The 22524-nt window shown below is 33.8% G+C and overlaps 3 protein-coding genes across 4 annotated transcripts in view; 1 reads left to right on the top strand and 2 right to left on the bottom strand.

Annotated features, from left to right (window-relative positions):
• Positions 1–4651, top strand: part of Mp (collagen XV/XVIII-type protein multiplexin) — a 202287-nt gene extending 197636 nt beyond the window's left edge. The window contains exons 14-24 of one of the 2 annotated variants that reach the window (XM_015316487.2): positions 13–21; positions 144–209; positions 292–547; positions 683–757; positions 884–978; positions 1068–1160; positions 1227–1349; positions 1443–1457; positions 1566–1760; positions 2389–2504; positions 2999–4651. In XM_015316487.2, coding sequence (XP_015171973.2) covers positions 13–21; positions 144–209; positions 292–547; positions 683–757; positions 884–978; positions 1068–1160; positions 1227–1349; positions 1443–1457; positions 1566–1760; positions 2389–2504; positions 2999–3293 — 1338 coding nt within the window. In that variant the 3' untranslated portion in view covers positions 3294–4651. The remainder of the gene's footprint in view (positions 1–12; positions 22–143; positions 210–291; positions 548–682; positions 758–883; positions 979–1067; positions 1161–1226; positions 1350–1442; positions 1458–1565; positions 1761–2388; positions 2505–2998) is intronic. The other variant, XM_015316488.2, reaches the window with a different exon arrangement.
• A 57-nt stretch (positions 4652–4708) lies between these two features.
• On the bottom strand, positions 4709–7799 carry Hpr1 (THO complex 1-like protein Hpr1). Its single transcript, XM_015316485.2, is given in 10 exon segments — positions 4709–4989; positions 5070–5309; positions 5398–5545; positions 5621–5770; positions 5861–5942; positions 5945–6162; positions 6234–6260; positions 6398–6645; positions 6736–7425; positions 7503–7799. Coding segments are annotated over 10 exon segments (1995 nt in total). The 5' UTR covers positions 7539–7799; the 3' UTR covers positions 4709–4833.
• Positions 7800–9623: 1824 nt separating this feature from the next.
• Positions 9624–22524, bottom strand: part of LOC107064112 (uncharacterized) — a 40704-nt gene continuing 27803 nt past the window's right edge. The window contains exons 6-7 of the mRNA XM_015316444.2: positions 13544–22436; positions 9624–13463 (exon numbers count right to left, since the gene is read on the bottom strand). Coding sequence (XP_015171930.2) covers positions 13361–13463; positions 13544–22436 — 8996 coding nt within the window. The 3' untranslated portion in view covers positions 9624–13360. The remainder of the gene's footprint in view (positions 13464–13543; positions 22437–22524) is intronic.

Here is a 22524-nt window from a genome sequence, read left to right as displayed (position 1 = left end):
TGCTGCATGTAGAATACAAAGGTAAGAAGAAAATAAAAAAGAAAGAAATGAAAAATATCAAATATAAATTTATTCTAAGAGTAGATATGATTCGTGTTTATTCGAGTTTCCATAATTATAACTTGTTTTACGAATTTGTATAGGGTCGTCCTGGATCACCAGGAGGTCCTGGCCCAACTGGACCGAAAGGACAGAAAGGAGAACAAGGAGTTAGTGTCAGATTCTTAAATTAAAATTTTGAAATATAAAAAAGATAAAATACTCACACATATACGACATCGTTTATTATAGATGATAGGTGAGAAAGGAGATGATGGAATGCCAGGAATTCCCGGACAACATGGAAGAGACGGACAACGAGGACCTCCGGGACCACCAGGACCACCTGGCCCAGCTTCTCAAGGAAACTACATTCCTGTACCAGGACCTCCAGGTCCCCCAGGACCACCAGGACCACCAGGACTCTCTTTGATAGGACAAAAAGGTGAACCAGGAATTGGCAGAAGTCACATTTTCGGAAAGGAAGATTATTATGGAATAAGACAAGGTAAAATATCATGCATAATTAAAAATAACAAAATAGCATCGGCGTACAAGTAATAACGTTTGTAGAAATATGTATTTCCCACGAGAACATTTTCTAATAATTTAAATATAAATTTGCTTACGTACATATCGCAAGGACCCAGAAGCAGTTTGGACGAATTAAAGGCACTTCGCGAGTTAAAGCAGCTGAAAGAATTAAAGGAACATTTAGGTATTCCGATAACATTTTTTGTATTAAAAATGAAGAAAGAATTTATAAAATCTTTGTTAGGAGTTTAATTCTAAATTATATAAATAAGGTTAATTATTATCAGTAAACTAATATCGTTTTATCAAGGTACTGCTACTGTTGCTACAAGAGGTCCTTTGGAAAGTACAACAAAAATAGTTCCAGGAGCAGTAACGTTTCAAAATACGGAAGCTATGACAAAGGTAATGACACTATTATCCTGTTTATATTAAAGTAATATTTTTCGAAAATCCCTCTCTATGTATCAACAGCTTTTTCTTCGATATTTTAGATGTCTAGTGTCAGTCCTGTTGGAACTTTGGCATATATCATAGACGAACAAGCCTTGCTTGTAAGAGTTAACAATGGATGGCAATACATAGCGGTTAGTTAATATAACAATTTGAAATATGTATTCGATAGCGTTACATACTTATCATGTATCCTTTAGCTCGGTTCACTTCTTCCAATAACAACCCCTGCGCCACCAACAACGGCACCACCTCCGGCAAATCCACCTTTCGAAGCTTCAAACCTGATAAATCAGATACCAGTGAAGGCTGACGGTACAGGAGTAAGTTATCCTTATTTCATATTTTTCGTAGCAAAATCTAAATAAATTTATTCGATGTTAAAGTCAAAATAATATTTTCTTTTTGTTATCAAGTGGTATCCTAAAATGGTAAGATGAATTATATCATTATTTAAAATATATTATAAATAATTAATATCATTATTGTATAGATATACATATAGAATTGCAATGTTATATACATTTCATAATTTTTAGTTAAGAATGGCAGCATTAAATGAGCCGTTTACTGGTGACATGCATGGTGTAAGAGGTGCAGATTACGCTTGCTATCGTCAAGCAAAAAGAGCAGGTTTAAGAGGTACCTTCCGTGCATTCCTAAGCTCCAGAGTGCAAAACGTTGACAGCATCGTCAGACTTGGAGATCGTGATCTTCCAATCGTTAACATCAAGGTAAATCCAGCAACAATAAAAAATCTATTATATTACTATTGTAGAATATTATATAGATAATTAAACGTATATCCAATATACATATATTCCCGTTTTCGCGAAAATGATAATATTTTTTTTAATTAAGTTGAAATTATCATTGTATAATTGAATAATATTGGTAATATTAAGGAAAAGTAACAGTAAACTCGTCCTCGATCGTCCTATTTTAATTGTCTGTTTGACGCGTTTACTTTCCGTCGTGTCTTTCGTCTATGATTCGGTTATCTTCTCTCCTTTTCTACACCTCTTTATTTTTTCTATTCTTCTATCGTCTATTCGTCTATACTCTTCTAAATTCGTTTACTTTCGTCTAACATCTACTTCTACCGTTTAAATTCGATTCTGATCGTCTAAAAACTATCGTTGACTACAACTTCCTTTTCCTTTTGTCGCCCAGCGTCTAATATCTTTTGTCGTCATTTCTTTAAGTTACGTGATCTTTCACGAACCAGTCATGCATCAATTAACAAATCAATTGCACGCATATGCACATCAATCCTCTTTTTCATACACTTATTCGTCTCGACATTTTCATCATTTTGTATTATTAAAACAATAAATAAAAAAATGATTTGAACATTTCCAGGGTGACGTTCTTTTCAATTCGTGGAAGGAAATGTTCAATGGCAATGGAGCCTACTTTTCCCAAAATCCTAGAATCTATAGTTTTAATGGGAAAAATATTCTCACTGACTTTGCCTGGTAAGTAGGAGTAATTTTATAAATAACAGTGATTAATGCTATACAAAATTAAGATTATTATTAATCAATTGCATTTATTCTCAATAATTGTTTATTTTATAATTATGTTTACGTAAATGTTAAGGACGGTACTTGCCAAGCTTCGTCGATAATGCTACTTGCAAGCGTTATCTATCAGGGAGAAATCTTTTTTAACCCTGTTGATAAGCAAGATTTTATTCAAGCAAAATTAGAGGAAGGATTCATTTAATAAGAATAATACCTTCAGATGTCACATCCGGTGTTAATGATACCGACTTATATTCATTATCGATAAATCACCTAATGAAACTAGGTGCCACATTTAAGTAATTATAGAAAATGAATGATTAATAATAATCTTTAATCAAACAATGAATATGTAATTTTTATCATCAAAATCTTATAAGATCGAACTCTATATTTTATTTTCTTAATTAAATAAAAATTGTATTATAAATTATATATTATTTTAGGCCGGAAAAAGTAGCATGGCATGGTTCCCACAAACTGGGAGACCGAGCGATGGACACTTACTGCGATGCCTGGCATTCTAGTAGCTCTGATCGTTACGGATTAGGATCACCTCTTACAGGAGGTCGACTTTTGGAGCAAATTCGTTATTCTTGCGATAACAAGTTTGCCCTACTTTGCATAGAAGTAACCAGCGAAGCTACGAGGAGACGAAGAAGCAGTCCTTCTGCAGAAGATGAAGTAGAAATGACAGAGAGCGAGTATAAAAGACACTTGGAAGCATTAATGAAAAATTGAAGGCTCTTGTTAAATATAAATATTTACAAACCGTTATGTAAATAGAAATCGAGATGTATTGACCGTAAATATTACTGAATCGAATAAACGAAAAAATATAGCTTTATTCGTGTTAAAAGAAAAAATAACACGAGTGACATACCAAAAACAAAAACGTTACATTGAACATAAACGAATTGTGAAAAGAATGGAAACGGTCGTTTCATCTCGTTTCTCTTATCTTGGAATGCTACTATCCTCTACTTCCAAAGTTATAACTCATAAGCAAAGCCCTTATTATCGCTTCAAAGAAGTTTCTGTTTATCTCTTAAAAAGAAGACTGATCGTCTAGACATACTACGTTTGTCAACGTTTCATATCGATCATCATACCGTAATATTAATGAAAACGTCAAATTGAGCGGATAAGTTTTGAAAAAAAAAAAATTAAAAAAAAGAATCTCATAGCTTTCAGTATCTCAAAGCGTCTTCTATCTCGTGCGAATAATTTAAGCGTTCCCTTGAAAATTTATCTACATCCAGCGCTAAACTTCCTTCTCTTTGCTTAACGTCCTAATAAGAGAGGAAGACTCCGAATAGGAGAATTTCTAAGGCACGCACGAATAACGATTTGATGTTTAGATCGTAAACTACTGCTCTTTAAAAACCTAAATAAATCTAAACGGAGATCATATCCGCGCATCGAGACGCGTTTACATTTTAGCTGATACATATGAGTGTGTATGTTAGATGTAAGAAAAACATCGATTAAGAATTCTATATGACGAGTCGCTGTTCGTTTCAAATGAAGACAAGATTTATGCTCTACGCGATATGCAAGTTACATTAGTTGTCTTATGATCGTATAGTGTTGTTTTCTGATCGAGAACTATGCGAGTTAATGGTTTCATAAGAATCGCCAAAACTTCGTAAAACTGCCCTATTAACGAATAACAATATCTTCATAAATTTATTTGAGAAGATTACTCGTCCACTTTGTATTCTCTTCTCTTTCAGGAAACGAACATTTCTTCCATCTTGTCATTACTGCTTTACATCACGAGCATGAATCGAATCAATGTTGTCTGTAACTTGAGAATATATTACAATTAACATTAACCTAATTTATTACAGTTATGTAGAGAAAAAGAAAAAAAAACCGTTATGAATCTATATATTTAGGTTGTCAACATGCTTGTCGGCGAATACAACGTAAATAAATGGAACTTTCTAATGTAATTTAGATCGCGGCGCCCAAAAAAAAACAATATGTATAACTAATTATCTTTCAGTATAGTTTGCACTGACATTTTATTTTCAAATTTTATATTATTTGTACACTTTATTATATCATCTTTCTAAATAAAAGCAGAAAGTGCATTTTTTACACCTCCAATCATTCACCCTTATATATATGTAGTAACTCATTGACGTGACTCCACGATAAAAATTATTTATTTATTTATCAGTCGTCACATAATTGTATTTTATTCTATTGTATATTACAATATTAGACTTAACTAAATATTAATTCGATTTATACAAAATTAAAAAATTATCTTTTAAGTCTTTAAAATGCTCGCTGCTTCTGTATACTTTAGTCCTTCGAGAATATAAATTAAATTTTCAACAGATGCATCCTCATCCTCTTCTGCCCAAATTTCTAACATATTTTTACATTGTTCATATGGAGTTGGTTTGCTTTGGAAAAATGCAATCTGCAAAAATTATAAATTGTATAAAACATAAAATTCTAATTCTATTTTATTATGAACCAAATAAGAAAATAGAAAATTACTTCGTCATTAGTATAACCTAATTTAATTGCTAATTTTTTCCAATCTCCTTTAAGCAATTCTGATAATTTTGCTACCATTTCGGGTATAACTTTGTTTAGTTTATTTTCTATTCCTTTTGCATCAGCATTTTCATTATCAGTTTGATCGCTTTCTTGCTTTAATACCTCTGTATATTCTTGATCATTAGAATCAGGTGGGGGAGTATCTTCTGTTTCCACCTTTACATCGGATTGAGCTTGCTGTAATTGTAATTATATACTTATAGTTATGTTTTTAAAGAAAATATTGTATTTCTAGGAAAACATTGAAATTGATATAAACACTCACTGGTCGATCTTTAGCAATCTTTTTAATCATAGTTTCCAGATATTCTGGAAGTCTATTTATTGGATAATTTCCATGGACGAAAAAGTGTGGACTTCTTCTAGCCAATAACCTCAATGCTCTCCATCCAAAATTACCATCATTTACTTTCCTACGAAAATATAACATTATAGTTCAATATTAAATATTCGATATTGTTATTTTTTACAAAGAAAGCGTATCTTACTTATATTCTTCTTCCACCATGGCACTCGGATCTAATTGCATTATAGCTTCTTCGAAATATGTCTCTAATGATGGAAGAAAATCTCTATCTTTTGATTTGCATGCCTCTAAGTTATTTGGACAAAGATTCCATAGTTTGGTAAGCTCCGGACTATAAAAGATGAACTAATGTTATATATTTTTTGCTAACATAATTTTAAATAATATATTTTACACGATAGCGAAAAATAAAATGACTTACTTTCCCATATGATATTTGCCAACAGTTTGAGCATCTTTGATAATTTCACCAATTCTTCTTTTCGATCTTTTAATTTTTTTACATCGTCATCAGTTTCTGTAGTGATTTCAGTTGCAGGCCTTTTAAAAGGTGGACAACCCTCATTTTTCCACGAATTCCAGTGCTCTTCTCTTTTAAGAATATTTTTTACAGTTTCTGTAAAATATGGACCATCAGGTGGTGTCTCTGTTAACAAGGTATAAACTTGTTCCGTTGTTGCTTTAACCCATTCCACTTGATCTGGCTTCAATTCATGCGTCTCGCTTAAATATGAAACATATCATTGAGATACAGTGAAGTAAAAATCATAATGTTGAATTTAATAAAAGCAGACCTTCTCTCATAGCCACTGGCAAGGAAGCTTTGGAAAACAAAGATCGTTTTATGACTTTCTAAAGCTTTTACTAAATGCTTAAGAGAACTTTACTACGTTATTATGACTTTAGATATTTTCAAAATCAAATATTAAGGAATTATCTTATACAAATTTCTACTTACGCCTTAAATTTAACAGTGCTATTTAAATACTGGAAAAGTATCAAAAATTGCAACAGTAGGAATCTTCTAAAATTAGAATCAGAAAGTTGCAATTCCAGCAATTTCTGATTAGTAAGATATTTTGCGAAGTAATGAGTTTCTTTATGGGAATCTTCCATCGCAGAATCTAATTTCACACAAATAGTTGGATAACTACGTTGTTCTTCTAATTTGAATGAAGAGAATGCTGATAAGACATTAGATGCGTGCTATAAAAAAGAAGAAAATAATAAAATGTTAATAAAAAAAAAATTCAATTTTATAAATTCAATTAATAATATCATAATGGATCTATTTACCGCTGAGAAGACTTTCCAATGCATTTTATTATAGCATTGATTAGGATTTCTAAAAAAATCTTGCAAAGCCCAAAACTTTCTGTACAAACTATAATCTATGGGTATTTTATTTTCAGTTTTATCTTCATCTTTTATTATTGGTTCCAAAACATCTTCTGCTTTTTCAGTGCCAAATTCTGTTAGATTTTCTAAGTTAAATTCACTAACAATGTTAAGTCCAGATCTCTCTGAGAATGGAAAGAACTTTGCAAGAAATAATAGAATTCTACCACAAAATACAGTTTGCTGAGAACGAGACAAGCGTCTAAGCAAATCATTACACATTCTTAATAAATTATTTTTACAAAGACTAAAAAAGAGATCTTCTTTCCAAACTACCACATTATTTTCAACGTATGTGAAGAGCTCTTCACATTTATCCAATGTCATTGAATCAAATATGTCTCCAAGTAACATGACTGGCATACTACCAGTCGCTAAATCTTTTCTACATAATTCAATACAAAATGTGATATAAGATTCAAGAGGTTTAACACTTTCAGATGTCTTATGTATCAATATATGAAGTAATGTATCTCTGAGAGCTTGATCTACAGCAAATTTTCGTTCAGTATCATTAGCACACTGTTCAATACATTTCCTTTGAAATGTAGTCACATCATTTATCTTGTAACATTGTTGCAAATAATCCTACAAATAAACATAACAATTTTTATTCTATAAACATGTATTGCACTCGTGGTAAAATCATTTAAAACGATACTTACGCTGTAGTCTTTTCTCAATATTTCGAACATAGCCATAATGCCAGATTTTTTTAGTTATATTACACATAAAACTTTATTTTCTTGTTTATTTTTTATGTCAACAAAACACTGTATGATATCATTGAGAAAAACTAAATTCTTATAAAAATATAAAAATATTATATATACTATACACAGAAGGAACGACCAATTTCATTTCAATGTTTAGATATGAAAGTGTTGCTTCAGGTTAACCTGTACCGTCTCAACTACTTCCCGATAGTGACGACAGGCGGCAGCACGGACACCAACCAGCGTGTGGTGCTCAACGATACTTCCTGCTAGGGATGTGTCTTCAAAGTTCTATTCAATTAAAAAAATTAAAGTATACATATATTATTATGGAGGGTAGAGGTAAGGAGTAAAATCTTTTATGGAAGAAAATGTGAAAAAGTGTCCAGCGTTTTCTGTCAATAACAGTTCAAAAACCTTCCGGAATGGCGCTGATGTAGACACTTGGTATGGTATGAATGTAGCAATTGTAAATGTATTGTAATTGTTTATTTCTCAATGCTACTCTAATAATATTTGGCGCTTTCTTTAAAATTTACCATGATGCTAATGTGGCGCCACCTCAATTGATTCGATTTCGACGGACACTTTTCATATACAGAGATGTTACTCCAGGATGTATATGTATAAATATCCTTACTATTTTGTTTTTGTTTTATTTTATGTATTATTAATTTAATAATTTGCTAGTTAATTTACTTTTGTATAGTTTTGCCCACTATTCTGCTTCTTTTTATCATTCTTTGAAAATATATATTAAATTCGCTAAATATTACAACTTTAATTGTCTTGTAACTTAAATTTTTAATTAATAATTATTATAATAAATAATTATAAAATAAAAGCTATCAACAGGTCAGTAAAACTAAAATATATTACCAAATAATACAGAAGTAAATAAAAGCTCACAAATCCACGTTTTTTCTAACCAAATTCATCTTAATTACTACCGTAACCACCAGTGGGCGATAGTAGATACTTAACGCGATAACGCTATAATACTATCAATGTATGGTGCAATATTATATACTATCAAAGAATACTACTACTATACTATTATATATACGGTATATTTTGTTGAATAAAAAGGAGCAGTGCGATCGCGACGATCGGCATTACTCGCAGGATAAATGAACGAAGCGAATGAAATATCGCGTTGTATGACACAATCCAACACAAATTTTGAACCCAAATCCCTGACACTAAAATGGTTAAATAGAAGATATAAGATGGAATTTAAAACAACGGAGAATTATAATTACAAAGTCTTATCACTTATTTTTCTTGTTAATAATGTGTTGCATTAATCAGAGTTTGCATTGATTTTTATTTTTTAAATTGCCAAAATATAATTTTATGCATACAGGGTTATCGTATTTTAATTTTTTCAACTTATGCGTAGAAATACTATAATATTAAATTTCTTTATGAAAACAAAAGAGTTATGAACAATTTTTGCAACAAATTAACCAAATATGCAGAAAATCGTTTCAAATTGCTGATTCGCCCGAGCGAAAAATATCTCAAGTACAAAGGGTTAACAATATACTATACTCAATAATTTAGATTCATTCATATTTACTAAAGAAAAATTAGAATTCAATACTTCGTAGAGTATCCAGAATTACGTATTATTGAAATTATCTACTTTGAAAATCATTTAAAAAGTTTTTGTTTCTTTTCTCAATTTCTCAATGGGTTGTTAGTCATCATTACGGACCGCACGTTGCATCCAGGTGGTCGGAAGATTCCTAAGTTTTTACAAAAACAATGAAAGATTGGTGAAAATCTGGTAAACTTGGTAAACTTAATCCCTATTGAGTCATATGCCTGATGTTTTTACGAACAAAATATAAAGCAAAATGAAATAACAAAAATGTACGGAGAAAATCGATTTAGATTTCAGATTATTAGAAATTTCTTGTTTCTTTTTATTAAAATTTAATAATTAAAATTTTCACTCTAAAATTAATTTTTAACTTTCGTTTAACTTTTACTTTTTATTGAAAAGTAATGTAAGAAAAATTGTCTTCATTCATGTAGAAAATCGAAAAATAAAAAAATAATACATGACATACAAAATCATTTATTCATATAAAAGGACACTTTACACTAGCACGTACTGTGAAAACTAACCTAACATATCCGTACAGTTGGAAATATTCGAAATATTCACGGCTCGATTGTTTTCTTCATTTATCACATACATATTATAATTATACGCAGCAGGATGACAGTAGTTTATACTGCAAAGAAAGGGACAATTGTCATTAGCGATCACACAATGGAATATAATAAATTTTCGAGAATTTTATCAAGATATTGAGTATACATATTGGTGTACTGAGTATCGCGTTTATTTTTTATGCTTAGAGTAATCATTTTTAGTCTGCTAAAATTCATTTTATTTACGTGAAAGTATAATGAAGCATATTGTTCAAATTAGCAATTAACGCCAAAAATTTTAGAAAAATATAAAACTTCTCTATAACATTAAAACTATTTTATACAGCATGTAAGTAGAAAAACGTGTAATAACATCTAATTTTACACAAGCAGACATAAATTGGTCAGTCTGTATACAAATATTATATTATTTTTATGTGTACATTTACTGTGTATATAAAGCCGGCTACGTCACGATGGAGGAAGAGCGTTGTTTTTGACGATAATGAGTCATTAAATCTTTTAGCCAGCCATCAAAGCTGTATAATTAATTATGTATACAGTCTAAGTATTCGCCGTAGTCATATGCCTTACATTATAATTATGTGTATATTATCATTAGCTTATCATATATTCGATACTCATTATACTTTCAGTATATTATCGCTATGAATGCGAAAAATGTCAAGATAAATACTAGGCTAGAATAATCGCTAAGAAAGTTGGCTTGGACAAAATTTATTTGACTTCCACGAATATCAAGTTACAATCGAAGTGGCAATGCATTCAAATCGTTAACTCGATATGCATGGTAGTCTCTCGTAAATTATTTAGTATTAAAATAAGATAAAGTATACCTCAAAATGATATGAATTGATTATCAATCCTTTCACAATATGCTAATAGTTAATTCGGTAATCGAAAATGGAAATTAAAGCTGGGTATTTTATTCGTATTTGAATTTGTTTGTGGAAACTGGATTTTGATGTAATCGAAAATGAAATGATATCTATTGAAAAATGTTCGGGCATTTTTATTATACTAAATACAGATAAATGAACGTTTTAGATAGCTTCGAATAACTATGGTATTGCAACTTTCTTTCTTCCTTTTTTCTTTTCCTTTTCCTTTACAGAGTCACTACTTGTACGGTTTATAGTTGTGTTTCTCACTTAGCAAGTGTGTCTCGTGCGAAAGAAACTTTCCGTAAAATGAAAGCGTTCTAAACGTCTATCGATAGCTTTTTCTTGTTCTGTAATAATGACGTTAGTCAATATGGCCATTTATATCACGTATGAGCTATCGTAGAAGCTCTATGAATACGCTGTCGATGTTTGTTGCATTGTTTGATTTCAACAGAGAGATTCGTTTACGTATAAAAAAGCTTTCATAAAAGTCTTTCGCTAGACGCTTTTCCCCCATTCCTATTTTGTTTTTTTTTTCGTTTTTTTTTATTTTTTATTTTTCTTTTCATTATTTCTTTTCAAGAGACGAACTTAATCGATAAACGAGTACAAGTACTATGAGCTATTTTCATGCCAGTAAGATGGGATACCGACTTATAGTCGTTAATTATAATTATCAGTATAAATATAGACAGTATACGCAGTATTTATGCGACGATATAGCGTTTTTCTTCTATTATTATACGATAACCAGCGTTCCGAAGTCTCAAAGCATGACGATTATATCGTTCTCGTATACCATCGATTTCTTATTGCCAGTTATTGGCCAGTTATTAAAGAGGAATAAGTAATTGACTTGATTCTTCCTCGTAAAACGGAGGAACGATATTATGATAGAATGAGATAACCGTGGCCTTACTTTCAAGAGACATAAGTATGTTTCTCGCATAAAATAAACTTTGTTCTCACGCGACACTTTGAGACTGGAGAACAATGGGAGATCATCTCGCCATAGAGGAGTATTAATTATAGTTTCGTACAAAGGTGTAGAACATTGTGTTATAGTTAAATATTAAAAGAATTATAGTGTATATAAAGAATCATATAAATGTATATATGTATATATGCATATATATATGTATATATTATATGTATATACTATACATATATATATATATATATGTATATATATGTATATATATATATGTATAATGCCAGCTCGCCGGAGAAGCAAATCTTCAATCGGTCCTCCGCGCGAGCTGCTTGTTTAAGCTTTGAGTTTGCACGTAACTTCCGTCTACCTTTTGTGCGCTATTTTTTCCATTTTTTTATTATTTAATATACATATATACACATATACATATACACGCGTGTATGTATATATATATATGTACCAACTGATCACACACACACGCACGTATCTGCACGCACAATAGGATACGTAAGAAAATGGCACCGTTCTTTCGAATCTTTACTTTTTTCATTATTTTCTTTCTTTTTTACAAGATAAGAAATTTTCACTTTGTTTTTTTAATATATAAAGATTATTTTTTTTTATAAGTGCCATTTCCAGCGTATTCAAATGTTCGTAGACGTTCGCATACATGAGTATATGTGGACCAATCATTTGAGCACGACACGCGGCAGCCAAAACTCGATAAAGATTTTTTCATCGATCGCGAATAGTTCACACCATCTTTAATCGCTAAAGTTTTAACTTCTTACAATGGTATTACAAGAGCGACGTGCGCGGCAAAAAAACGTTTAACGCTTATATTTTCGATTTTTCGATCTCACGCGGACGAATCGTACGAGGAATATTATGCCCTGTGCGACTATGTGTATAAAAGTGATTACGACTTTGCTTTCGAACGTATTCATTAGTTAAAAACGAATTGAGAGCATAAAAAAATATTCATCTTACGATTCCAGTGTATATTATAAAGTCACTGTACGAAGTTCGTTTATTCAAATTAAAAATATTCTGTTTCTTCTATTCGTTCACCGCTAGTACCCTATCATCAATTGATGTTGTTAGGATTCTTCGGAGAATGATGCTAATGATTTTCACTAATGTTGCTGTTCCGCAGTTGCCCCGCTATAAATGAAAATAATGTCGCTCTCGACGACACTGACGAAGGCACAGTCGTAAATTTTAATGGTTTTTTCTATTTTTTTTTCTCTTTCTTAAGTAATTTTTGTTTTACGATTTTTTTTCTCCTTTCTTTTTTTTTTTTTTGTAAGAAATGGCAGGAGACGTAGAATGAAATATGAGTATGGAACCAACACGAAAGTGGTGTTTCTTAAAATATTATCCTTTTCCTTTATCCAGTTTTTCCCTGTTTCGTTGAAACTTCCTCCTTCGTGAGTACATTTTTCATCCGCCACGTTTTTGGCACCGGAAACGCGCCTCACTACGTTAATTAAAATCCTCTATTTGTCCTTTTTGACTTCATCCCATCTGCTCTTGTCTGTCTTTCATTTCTCTTTTTGCTTTTTTTTTATATATATATTTATATATATATAACATAATATAATATTATTATATAATATAAATGTTTACGTTTTGGCCACTCGGTTCGTGAACGTCGAAGCACGTTATTGTCTGTGTTCTGCGACGTTTAGGTATATTTTAGTTTAGAATAATTTTAATTCACTTTTATACAACACTTTCTTCATGGCTCCCTCGTATTCGTTTCTTCGTCGGGATAGATCCAGGGGACCATTACGAACGGCTCATCTCCTTCTCCTGGCTGTAGCCGCAGCTATCATTTGCCTCAACATTGGTTCCGGAGAACATACTCGTGGGTCGCACTTCATGTTGCCGTCACCTCCGCAACTGAAAAATAAAATAGGAAAGATAAATCAATAAAAGTTTAGAAAAACATTGATTATAAATGTTTGTTTAATAATACTTACGTGCAATGAAGGCATGGACCGGACGCAGATTTAATTGTTTCGCCTACGCTATATGCTTGACCACGAATTTGACATCCGTTTCGTTTCGCAGCACCTTTGTAGGCGTGCGTTAAAAAGTGTGGGGGTAATGTCGTCGTAGTTGTAGTTGTAGTTGTGGTAATGTTAAGAGACGTAGCCATCGATACGGGACACTCGTATCGAGGACAACAGAAACCACTGATAGGTTCCTCGTGACATCCTGGTATCGGTGGTGGACAACTTTGCTGGAGACAGATAATATCACTTCTAAAGCAGAAGCAGAAATCACATGGGTCATCTCTTGGTATTTGTTGAGCAGACATGTAAACTTTTCCACCATATCTACAAGTGCCTGGACCATAAATCGCCTGATCATCTTCATCGTAATCTTCATCAGGATTAAGGTAACTACCACCGTGCATAGGGAAGTGAGGATTATCTTCACCGGACACAGATGGTTCAGGATATTCTGCGCCTGTTTGAGGTGCTATAGTGCTAGTGCTTGTCACATGATGCTCCTCCAAAATTTGCTTGTCAGGTTCTTCAGCAGTTTCAGTGGTATGATTGACCGGTTGTAAATGTTCTTCACTCGATCCGATAGTTAACTGGCCCTCGGATTCATCTGTCTGTGGAATCTGTGAAGAAGATTCGAATTCAGTAATACCGACGTGTGGCTGTACTTCTTCTTGACCTTCTTCGTGATCTTTTTCTAAAATTTCTTCAGAAGTTTCAACTAATGATGCTTCAGTAGATATAGGCTGTAACTTTGTAACGAGTCCTTCGATTGGCAATTGTGTTGTCTCCGGTACTTTTTCTGGCAAAATTTCTGGTTCGTGTTGCTCTGTTACAACTGTTTCGTGCTGCTCTGTTACAACTGGTTCGTGTTGCTCTGTTACAACTAGTTCGTGCTGCTCTGTTACAACTGGTTCGTGTTGCTCTGTTACAACTGGTTCGTGTTGCTCTGTTACAACTGGTTCGTGTTGCTCTGTTACAACTGGTTCTCCTGTTATATTTTCTTCAGGTTCTTCCGTTATCGAGCTAAGACTTGTTGATATGTGTTCTTCTTCTGGAACAGTGGATTCCGTGATTTTTTCCTCACCCTTTTGTGCTTCTTCTGATTTAGTTATTGATTCTTCAGATACAGGCTCAGTTGTAGACTGCTCTTGAACCGAAATTTCGCTAGATACTTCTTCTGGTTGAAGTTTTGTCACTGCTGATTCTATTTCACCTTTGGAAGGAGCTTCTTCAGTAGTTACAGGTGCTTCTGTATGTTGAACTGTTTCAGTGTGTATACTTGATATCGTTGTTGCTTTTTCTTCAAATATAGTATGATCTGTTACAGCGGTTTCTTCTGATGGTACTTGTTCTGTTATCAAAATACTTTCCGTACTTTCTGGTGTTTCTAATTTTTCTTCTTTGATTGGAGTTACAGAATGTTCTTCTGCTTCACCGACAGTTTGTTCTTCAATGGGACCTATCTGAATTGTTTCAGTCATTTCACTAACTTCAGAAATTTCAGTTGTCTGTTCTTTATGCACTTCTTCTTCACCTTTAGGCTTTTGTTCTTCAGCTTGCTCAACCTGTTCTGTTACATCAGATGTTGATTCTGGTCTTTCTGTGGAAGAAACTGTATCGCCAAGAGAAGCTTCTTCGACTGGATGCTGCTCCGTTGTTTCGCTTAGAGGTAAGGTAGGTTGTGCTTCGGTAATACTTGCAGAGGTTGTTGCTTCTGTTTCGAGAGGCTTCTGAGTGATCTCCTCATGTTGTTGTTGGCCCTCTTCAACATGAGTTGTTGACATGCCTGGTGAAATAGTTTGTTCTTCTGGAATGGCGCTTTGACTTATTTCTTCAGTTGTTTTTTCTTCCGTTTGTTCTCTTTCAATTGGAATACTTTCACTAGTATTTTCTTTTCCCAATGTAGTGATTTCAGATACTTCCTCTTCTAGCGAAGAAGTTGATAGAGTTGTTTGTTCTTGTCCTTTAGTTGGTTCTTCCTCAGATTTGGTAGTCTGTTCTTCTATTGTCGTTACATGTTTTTCTATAGTAGCTGTAGTAAGATCTATCGAAGGCATACTCTGTTCTGTTATGGCAGCTTCGGTAGGTTCAGAAGCTTCCTTTTTCGTTGTAACTTCTAATGGTTTTTCTTCTTCCTGTGCTGACTCAGATTTCTCGGTTATTCCTTCATTTTCTTCATGTTTTTCAAACGTTGATGTTTGAGTTTCTACTGAAATTATTGATTCTGTAGTTTCTTCTATGGGAGGTACAGAAGTTTCGCTTTCTGCAGTAACACTAGGTTCGATAGGTCCTGCCTTTGTCGAAGTACTGCTTTCTGTTTCTTCTGATATTTCTGGTTTCGGTGTTTCTTCTGTTTGTACAACTGCTTGTGTTTCGGATTCTATAGGAACATCAGTTTGATCTTTAGGTTGTTGTGTCGGTGTTTCGGTAGAGTCAAGAATAGATTTTGTAGTCTGCTCTAACGTTTTGTCTTTGTCTTCGTGTGAAATCTCACCTTCTGGAATTTCCGTAGAGTGACTGCTCTCACTAGTAGGTGTAGTTATTCTTTCGTCACTTGATACAGATTTACTTTCAGTTGTAGTTGCAGTTTCAGAAATATCGGTTTGTTCGTCTGTATTGAGTGATTGACTTTCCGTAGAAGTTTCTACAGTGGATTCTGATGTATTTATATTTGAAGTTTCGCTTTCAGTCTCTACTGTCTTATGTTCAATTGGCTTAGTTTCTATTTCTTCAGATACTTGAGGAGTTATTTCACTTGTTGTTATTAATTTATTAATATCTGTAGATTCTTGTTCAGCTGGACGTTCAGATGTTACTTCAGTTTGTTCTTCTGGCTTTTTCTCTTCAGTTGATTCTATTTCTGTTTCTGTTTGTCCTTCAATTTCTGTACTTTGTGTTATTTCTTCTTCAATAGCAGTAATGCCATGTTCAGTAGACGTGCTTACTTCTTGAACATCTCCAGGTTTTTCAGATTCTTCAAATTGTCCTTTTGTTACTTCATTAGATGGTTCAGAGACACTAGGTACGGAAGATTCGCTTATGGTTTCTTCCTGTTCAGTTGTTTCTTTTGGTAAAGTAGGTATAATTGTTTCCTGTTTCTCTTCAGGTATTTTTTCAGATTCTTCCACTGAAACAGTAGTTTCCGTTTCTACAGTAACAGGAGCTGATGTATGTGTTACAATTTCTGTATCATGTACATTTTCAACAGTGAAACTTGATGACTCTTTTTCTGTAGTTTGTTCTACAATTGATTCATCGGTAGAAGGAAGAAGTTTAACTATTCCTTTTTCTTGTTCAGTAACTTCCTCAATTTTTTGTGTAGTAGTTGATAATGTAGATACTGTAAATTGTTCATCTGGAGTTACGTCAGAAGTTTCTTTTGACGGAACTTCTTCTGATGTTTTATGTTCTTCAGTAATTGTGGATTCTTCACTAATAGATGTTATTGGTTTATCAGTTACCTGTTCTTCTACTGGTGGCATTTCTTTTCTTGTTTCACTTTCATTATCTGGTACAATATGTGGAGGTGGTACATGTTCTTGGCCTTCTTCTTCAACTGTATGATCGCTAGGTGCTGATGGAATCTCTGTAACCTTGGGGATTAAAGTTGTATGCTTTGGCTCTTCTTCTTCTTCATACTTCAGAGTTTGATGTTCAATTATATGATTGTCTGCTTCTAATTCCACTGTAGGAGTTGAGTCACATGTATATATTGGGCAACATGTAGATCCACTTGCATGTACTGGCATACAGTTAGACAGATGAGTTGGAGGTGGTGAACACTGCATAAGTTCACATTGTATGATACTACTTATGCATTGACAACTTAATTGACAAGGATTCACGGGAGGTATTGCCGAATTATTACTATAAGATTGCCCATCAACAAGACAATTACCTTCACCAGGTATATCTGGATGTGTAGGTTTGGATTCTTCTGATTCAGTTATTTCATTTGTTGGCATCACTTCTGTAACATTTGTAAACTCTTGTTCAGTTGAATGTTCAATCGGTTTTTTGGATGGTACCTCAGTTTCTGCCGATGGTGGGGATGTTAATTCTACTGCAGTTGTTTCCTCTTCGTAAGGCGTAATTGTTGATTGTTTTTCATGTGTTTCGATAGGTTCTGTAGTTGCTTTCTCTTCGTCAATTTTTATTGTTGTTTCGTGAAGTTTTTCTTCCGTCTCAAGTATTTCTGACGTTTCTTTTACTGCTGGTACTTCCGTCGATGTCTCAACAGAACTGGGCAATTCATGTTTCTCCTCTTCACTTGGTTTTTCTTCAAAAATGCCTTTGGTGTGTTCTTCAATGTCTTGTTCTTTGGTTGTTGTAAATGATTCAACAGCAGTCACAGCCTCGGTTGGTTCCACAGATGATTCTTCTGGTTGCGGCGTAGTTTCACTGACGTCACCAGATATTTTAATAGTACTTGAGATTTCTTTTGGTTCTTCAGAAATTGGTTCAATGGACGTAGACTCATCCTGCTGTATTGGAGTTTCAGTAGATAATTCTTTTGTCACTGAAATGATTTCTGTATGTTGTTCTTCTTCAGTTTGAGGTTTCGTTGGCACTTCCAATTCACTTACAGGATGTACTGTTTCGCTAATAAATTCAGTAGTTGATTCGCTTATTATAGGATGTTCGAAAGATTTTTCTGTTGTTTTATCTTCAGAAACATTTTGCTCAGCTGTTGAAATCACAGTAGATACTTCAGGTTGTTCAGTAATTGAAATTTGTGTTGTTATTTTCTCAGTAATAACCTTTGTCACTTCTTTTTCTTCTTCGACAGTAGCTTCAGTAGATATTTTTTCTTCAAAGGATGGCTTTTGAATTTCCTCTTCACCACCTTCGCTTATAGTTTCAGTTGATTGATTACTAAGATCTTCTACACCTTTGCCTATTACAGTTGAAGTTTCTGTTACGTATTTGTCAGTAACGGAAGATTTAGTCTCCGTTTCTTCCTTTGATTCTTCTTCAGTGATTGATTTTTCGGTCATTTGTGTTTCTATTAATGTTCCCTCTGTAATTTCTTCTTCTTTTGTGGGTATCTTTTCAGATTTGTTCTCTTCTTCAGATATTTGAGTCGAAGTTTCTTCAGGAATAATAGTCGATTTATGTTCCGTTTCAACTAATGAAGGGATTTCTGTTGATTTTTCTGTTATGGAAGGTTCTTCTTCGATTATAGAAGGTACCGATGTCTGTACTTCCATTTGTTCAACACTTTCTGTTGGTTTGTTGTCTGGAATAACCGATTGTTCTGGAATGGTACTTTCAGTAATTTCAGGTACTTCAGGAATGTGTTTTTCTGTCGAGGCTTCTTCCGTTTTCTTTGTTGTACTTTCCTCACTCGGAGTTTCTGAAGCAATAGTTTCTTCTTCACTTACAGCAGTTTGTTCGGTTGTTTTCACCGTTTGCACTTCTTCTGGAGCTTCTGTTACAGGTACTTCAACTGAAGTATCTGTAACACTTGCAGTTTGTATTACACTTGGCTCACTTACTTCAGAAGTTTCTGTAGATTCTTTTTGTTCCGTTTCTTTGATAGTAACTTGTGTTTCTTCTGTACTAGACATTGTATGACGGCTTGTTGACTCTTGTTCAGAAATAGAACTTTCGGTCGAGATTTCTTCAGAAGATGGTTTATGTAATTTATCTTCGCTTTCACCTTCTTCTTCATTAAATTGTTCTTTTCCTGCTTCTTCACTGTCACTAGAGATGTCAGAAGTTTCTTCTTCCGAAGAAGTTTCTCCAGAATCTATTATAGTAAGACCTTTGGCTGGTAATTCTTCAACGGTAGTTATTTTTTCAGTCGATGGAACTTCAGGACTCAATGTGCCCGTGCTATAATCTTCAGGTACGATTGATTTTTCAGTATATTGAAGTTCTTCTTGTATAGTTTGTGATTCTGTAGGAATCTGAGGTTCACTAGTTTTAGTATCTGAAGAAACGGAAGTAATCTCAACAGCAGATACTTCTTCTTGACCAGGTGTCACTTCGTGAAGAATAGGTTCTTCTGTTTTTATTTCAGTTGTTACTTTATTTTCTGCGTATTCAGTAGACGTCTCACTTTGAGGAATCAAATCTGTTTCAGACTTAAACACTTTCTCTGGAATTTCCGTTACAAGACTTTCAGGGACATGCATTTCTGGTTTCTTAGTATCAATGTTACTTTCTGAATAGATTTCCGGAATAGATTCCTTATCTTCTGCTTTATATCCTGGAGTAATTTCAGAAATTCCTTTGTCTTTTTCTGTTTCATGCTGTTCTTCGATAGCAGTCTGTTGATTAATTTCATCTTTAGATAGGCCAAAATCATCTTTTTTAGGAGCAAGAGGTGGGAGTTTATCTTTCAACCCTAATTCTGGTTCTGAAATTTCAGGATTTTTCTCTGTACCGGCTTCTGAAGATGGATATTGTTGTTCAGTTTCTTGAGCCTGTGGTAAATTGGTAGTAACTTCGGCAGGTTTAAGTTCTTCTGATTCGCTAACTTCAACAGATTTTTCAGATGTAACGAGTTTCACTTCTGAAGAAGCTGGTGTAGTTATTTCTTCAGTTGGAATTTCTTCTAGTTTTGATGTAGTAGTTTCTTCTGGTTTCGATGTAGCAGCTTCTTCTGGTTTCGATGTACTAGCTACTTCTGGTTTCGATGTACTAGCTTCCTCTGATTTCGATAAAGTAGCTTCTTCTGATTTCAATAAAGTAGCTTCTTCTGGTTTCAATGTAGTAGCTTCTTCTGGTTTCGATGGACTAGCTTCTTCTGGTGTCAATGTACTAGTTTCTTCTGGTTTCGATGCAATAGCTTCTTCTGATTTCGATGAAGTAGCTTCTTCTGGTTTTGGTGTAGCAGCTTCTTCTGGTTTCGATGTAGAAGCTTCTTCTGGTTTCAATGTAGAAGCTTCTTCTGGTTTCAATGTAGAAGCTTCTTCTGGTGTCAATGTACTAGCTTCTTCTGGTTTCGATGGACTAGCTTCTTCTGGTGTCAATGTACTAGCTTCTTCTGGTTTTAATGTACTTGCCTCTTCTGGTTTCGATGTACTAGCTTCTTCTGATTTCAATGAAGTAGCTTCTTCTGATTTTGATGTAGTTGCTTCTTCTGGTTTCAATGTAGTAGCTTCTTCTTGTTTCGATGAACTAGCTTCTTCTGGTTTCGATGTACTAGCTTCTTCTGATTTCGATAAAGTAGTTTCTTCTGATTTTGATGTAGTAAATTCTTCTAGTTTTGATGTAGCAGCTTCTTCTGGTTTCAATGTAGAAGCTTCCTCTGGTTTCAATGTAGTAGCTTCTTCTGGTTTTAATGTTGAAGCTTCTTCTGGTTTCTTTTCAGTAGCTTCTTCTGGTTTTAATGTAGAAGCTTCTTCTGCTTTTAATGTACTTGCTTCTTCTGGTTTCGATGGACTAGCTTCTTCTGATTTCAATGTAGAAGCTTCCTCTGGTTTCAATGTAGAAGCTTCTTCTGGTTTCAATGTAGTAGCTTCTTCTGGTTTCGATGGACTAGCTTCTTCTGGTGACAATGTACTAGTTTCTTCTGGTTTCGATGCAATAACTTCTTCTGATTTCGATGAAGTAGCTTCTTCTGGTTTTGGTGCAGCAGCTTCTTCTGGTTTCGATGTAGAAGCTTCTTCTGGTTTCAATGTAGAAGCTTCTTCTGGTTTCAATGTACTAGCTTCTTCTGGTTTCGATGCAATAGCTTCTTCTGATTTTGATGTAGTAGCTTCTTCTAGTTTTAATGTAGTAGCTTCTTCTGATTTTGATGTAGTAAATTCTTCTAGTTTTGATGTAGTGACTTCTTGCGGAACTCCGGTTTCTTTCGTCTCAAGAATTGCTTGTTCTTTGTTTTCAACTGGTTTAGTTTTTATACTTTCGTCTTGGTCAATTGTTTCCATAGTTTTCTCCGACACTTCTTCAGTAGATACTATTGTCTCGGTTGATTTTCCAGATTCTTCAATTGGTTCCTGAGCATCGGTCGTTTCTTTCGGTGGTACAGATTCATATGAACTCTCAGTATGTTCTTGTTCACTAATTGAAGATTCAGTTAATTCATCTGTTTTCACTAGACCTTCAGTCGTTATTGGTTGTTCTTCTTCAGTGACACTTTCTTTGGTACTTTCCGGTTGTTCAATTTCTTGTTCTGCCGTTGAAGTTTCTGTTTCTATGTTTAATCCTTCTACAGACGATTGGGATGTTGGGATGTTCTCGGTTACCGAAACCTCAGCTGGTTCTTGTTCACCTTCGAATGATTTAACGGACGAACTTTCTGATTGTTCTATAATAATAGGAACTTCAGTTTCTTTTCCAGTAACGGATGGTTCAGTTTTTTCAATGGTGGTAACGTTTTCGGTATTTTCTGGAACAAAAGATATTTCGGATGTGTCCGTATAGCTAGGCACTATAATCTTTTCTGTTGAAAGAGGCGTCTCAGTTTGTTCAATCGAAGTATGTTCTTCAGTTTCTTTTATCAAGGTAGGCGTCTCTGTTTTTTGATCCTGGTAAATTTGTGTTTCCTCAGTTGGCTTAATTTCTATACTAGGCACATCTACAGGAGTCGGTTTCGTTTCGTGTTCTCCGGGAATAGTTATTTCTTCTGAACCATGGGTCATTTCAGATTCAGGAATATCATTTTTCTCTGTTGCCTCCGCAGATTTATCAGCTTTAACAGGCTCTTCAGTTTGTTCTACTTTAATTTCATGATCTTGTGGAATTGCGTTGTCGGCACCAATGAATGATTCACTCGTAACTTCGTGTTCTTGCTTCTCTGCCGCTTCAATATTCTCCGGAATGGTTACCATTGGTTGTACTTGACTAATTTCAGAAGTTTGTTCCATACCTTCTGGTATGGTTATTATTCCTTTAAGACCATCGTCTTCTATAACAAAGTAATAGATAAAATGGTATTGTATAAAGACAGACATCATATCATTAATATTGTTGTTTATATTAGAATTTTTATAAGC

The sequence above is a fragment of the Polistes dominula genome, unplaced genomic scaffold, assembly GCF_049000335.1.
Source record: "Polistes dominula isolate Pdom_NZ unplaced genomic scaffold, Pdom_raw_medaka contig_77, whole genome shotgun sequence".
NCBI classification, from domain to species: Eukaryota; Metazoa; Arthropoda; class Insecta; order Hymenoptera; family Vespidae; genus Polistes; species Polistes dominula.
The sequence above is the reverse complement of the archived record's forward strand: the minus strand, read 5'-3'. Positions and strand labels throughout refer to the sequence as shown.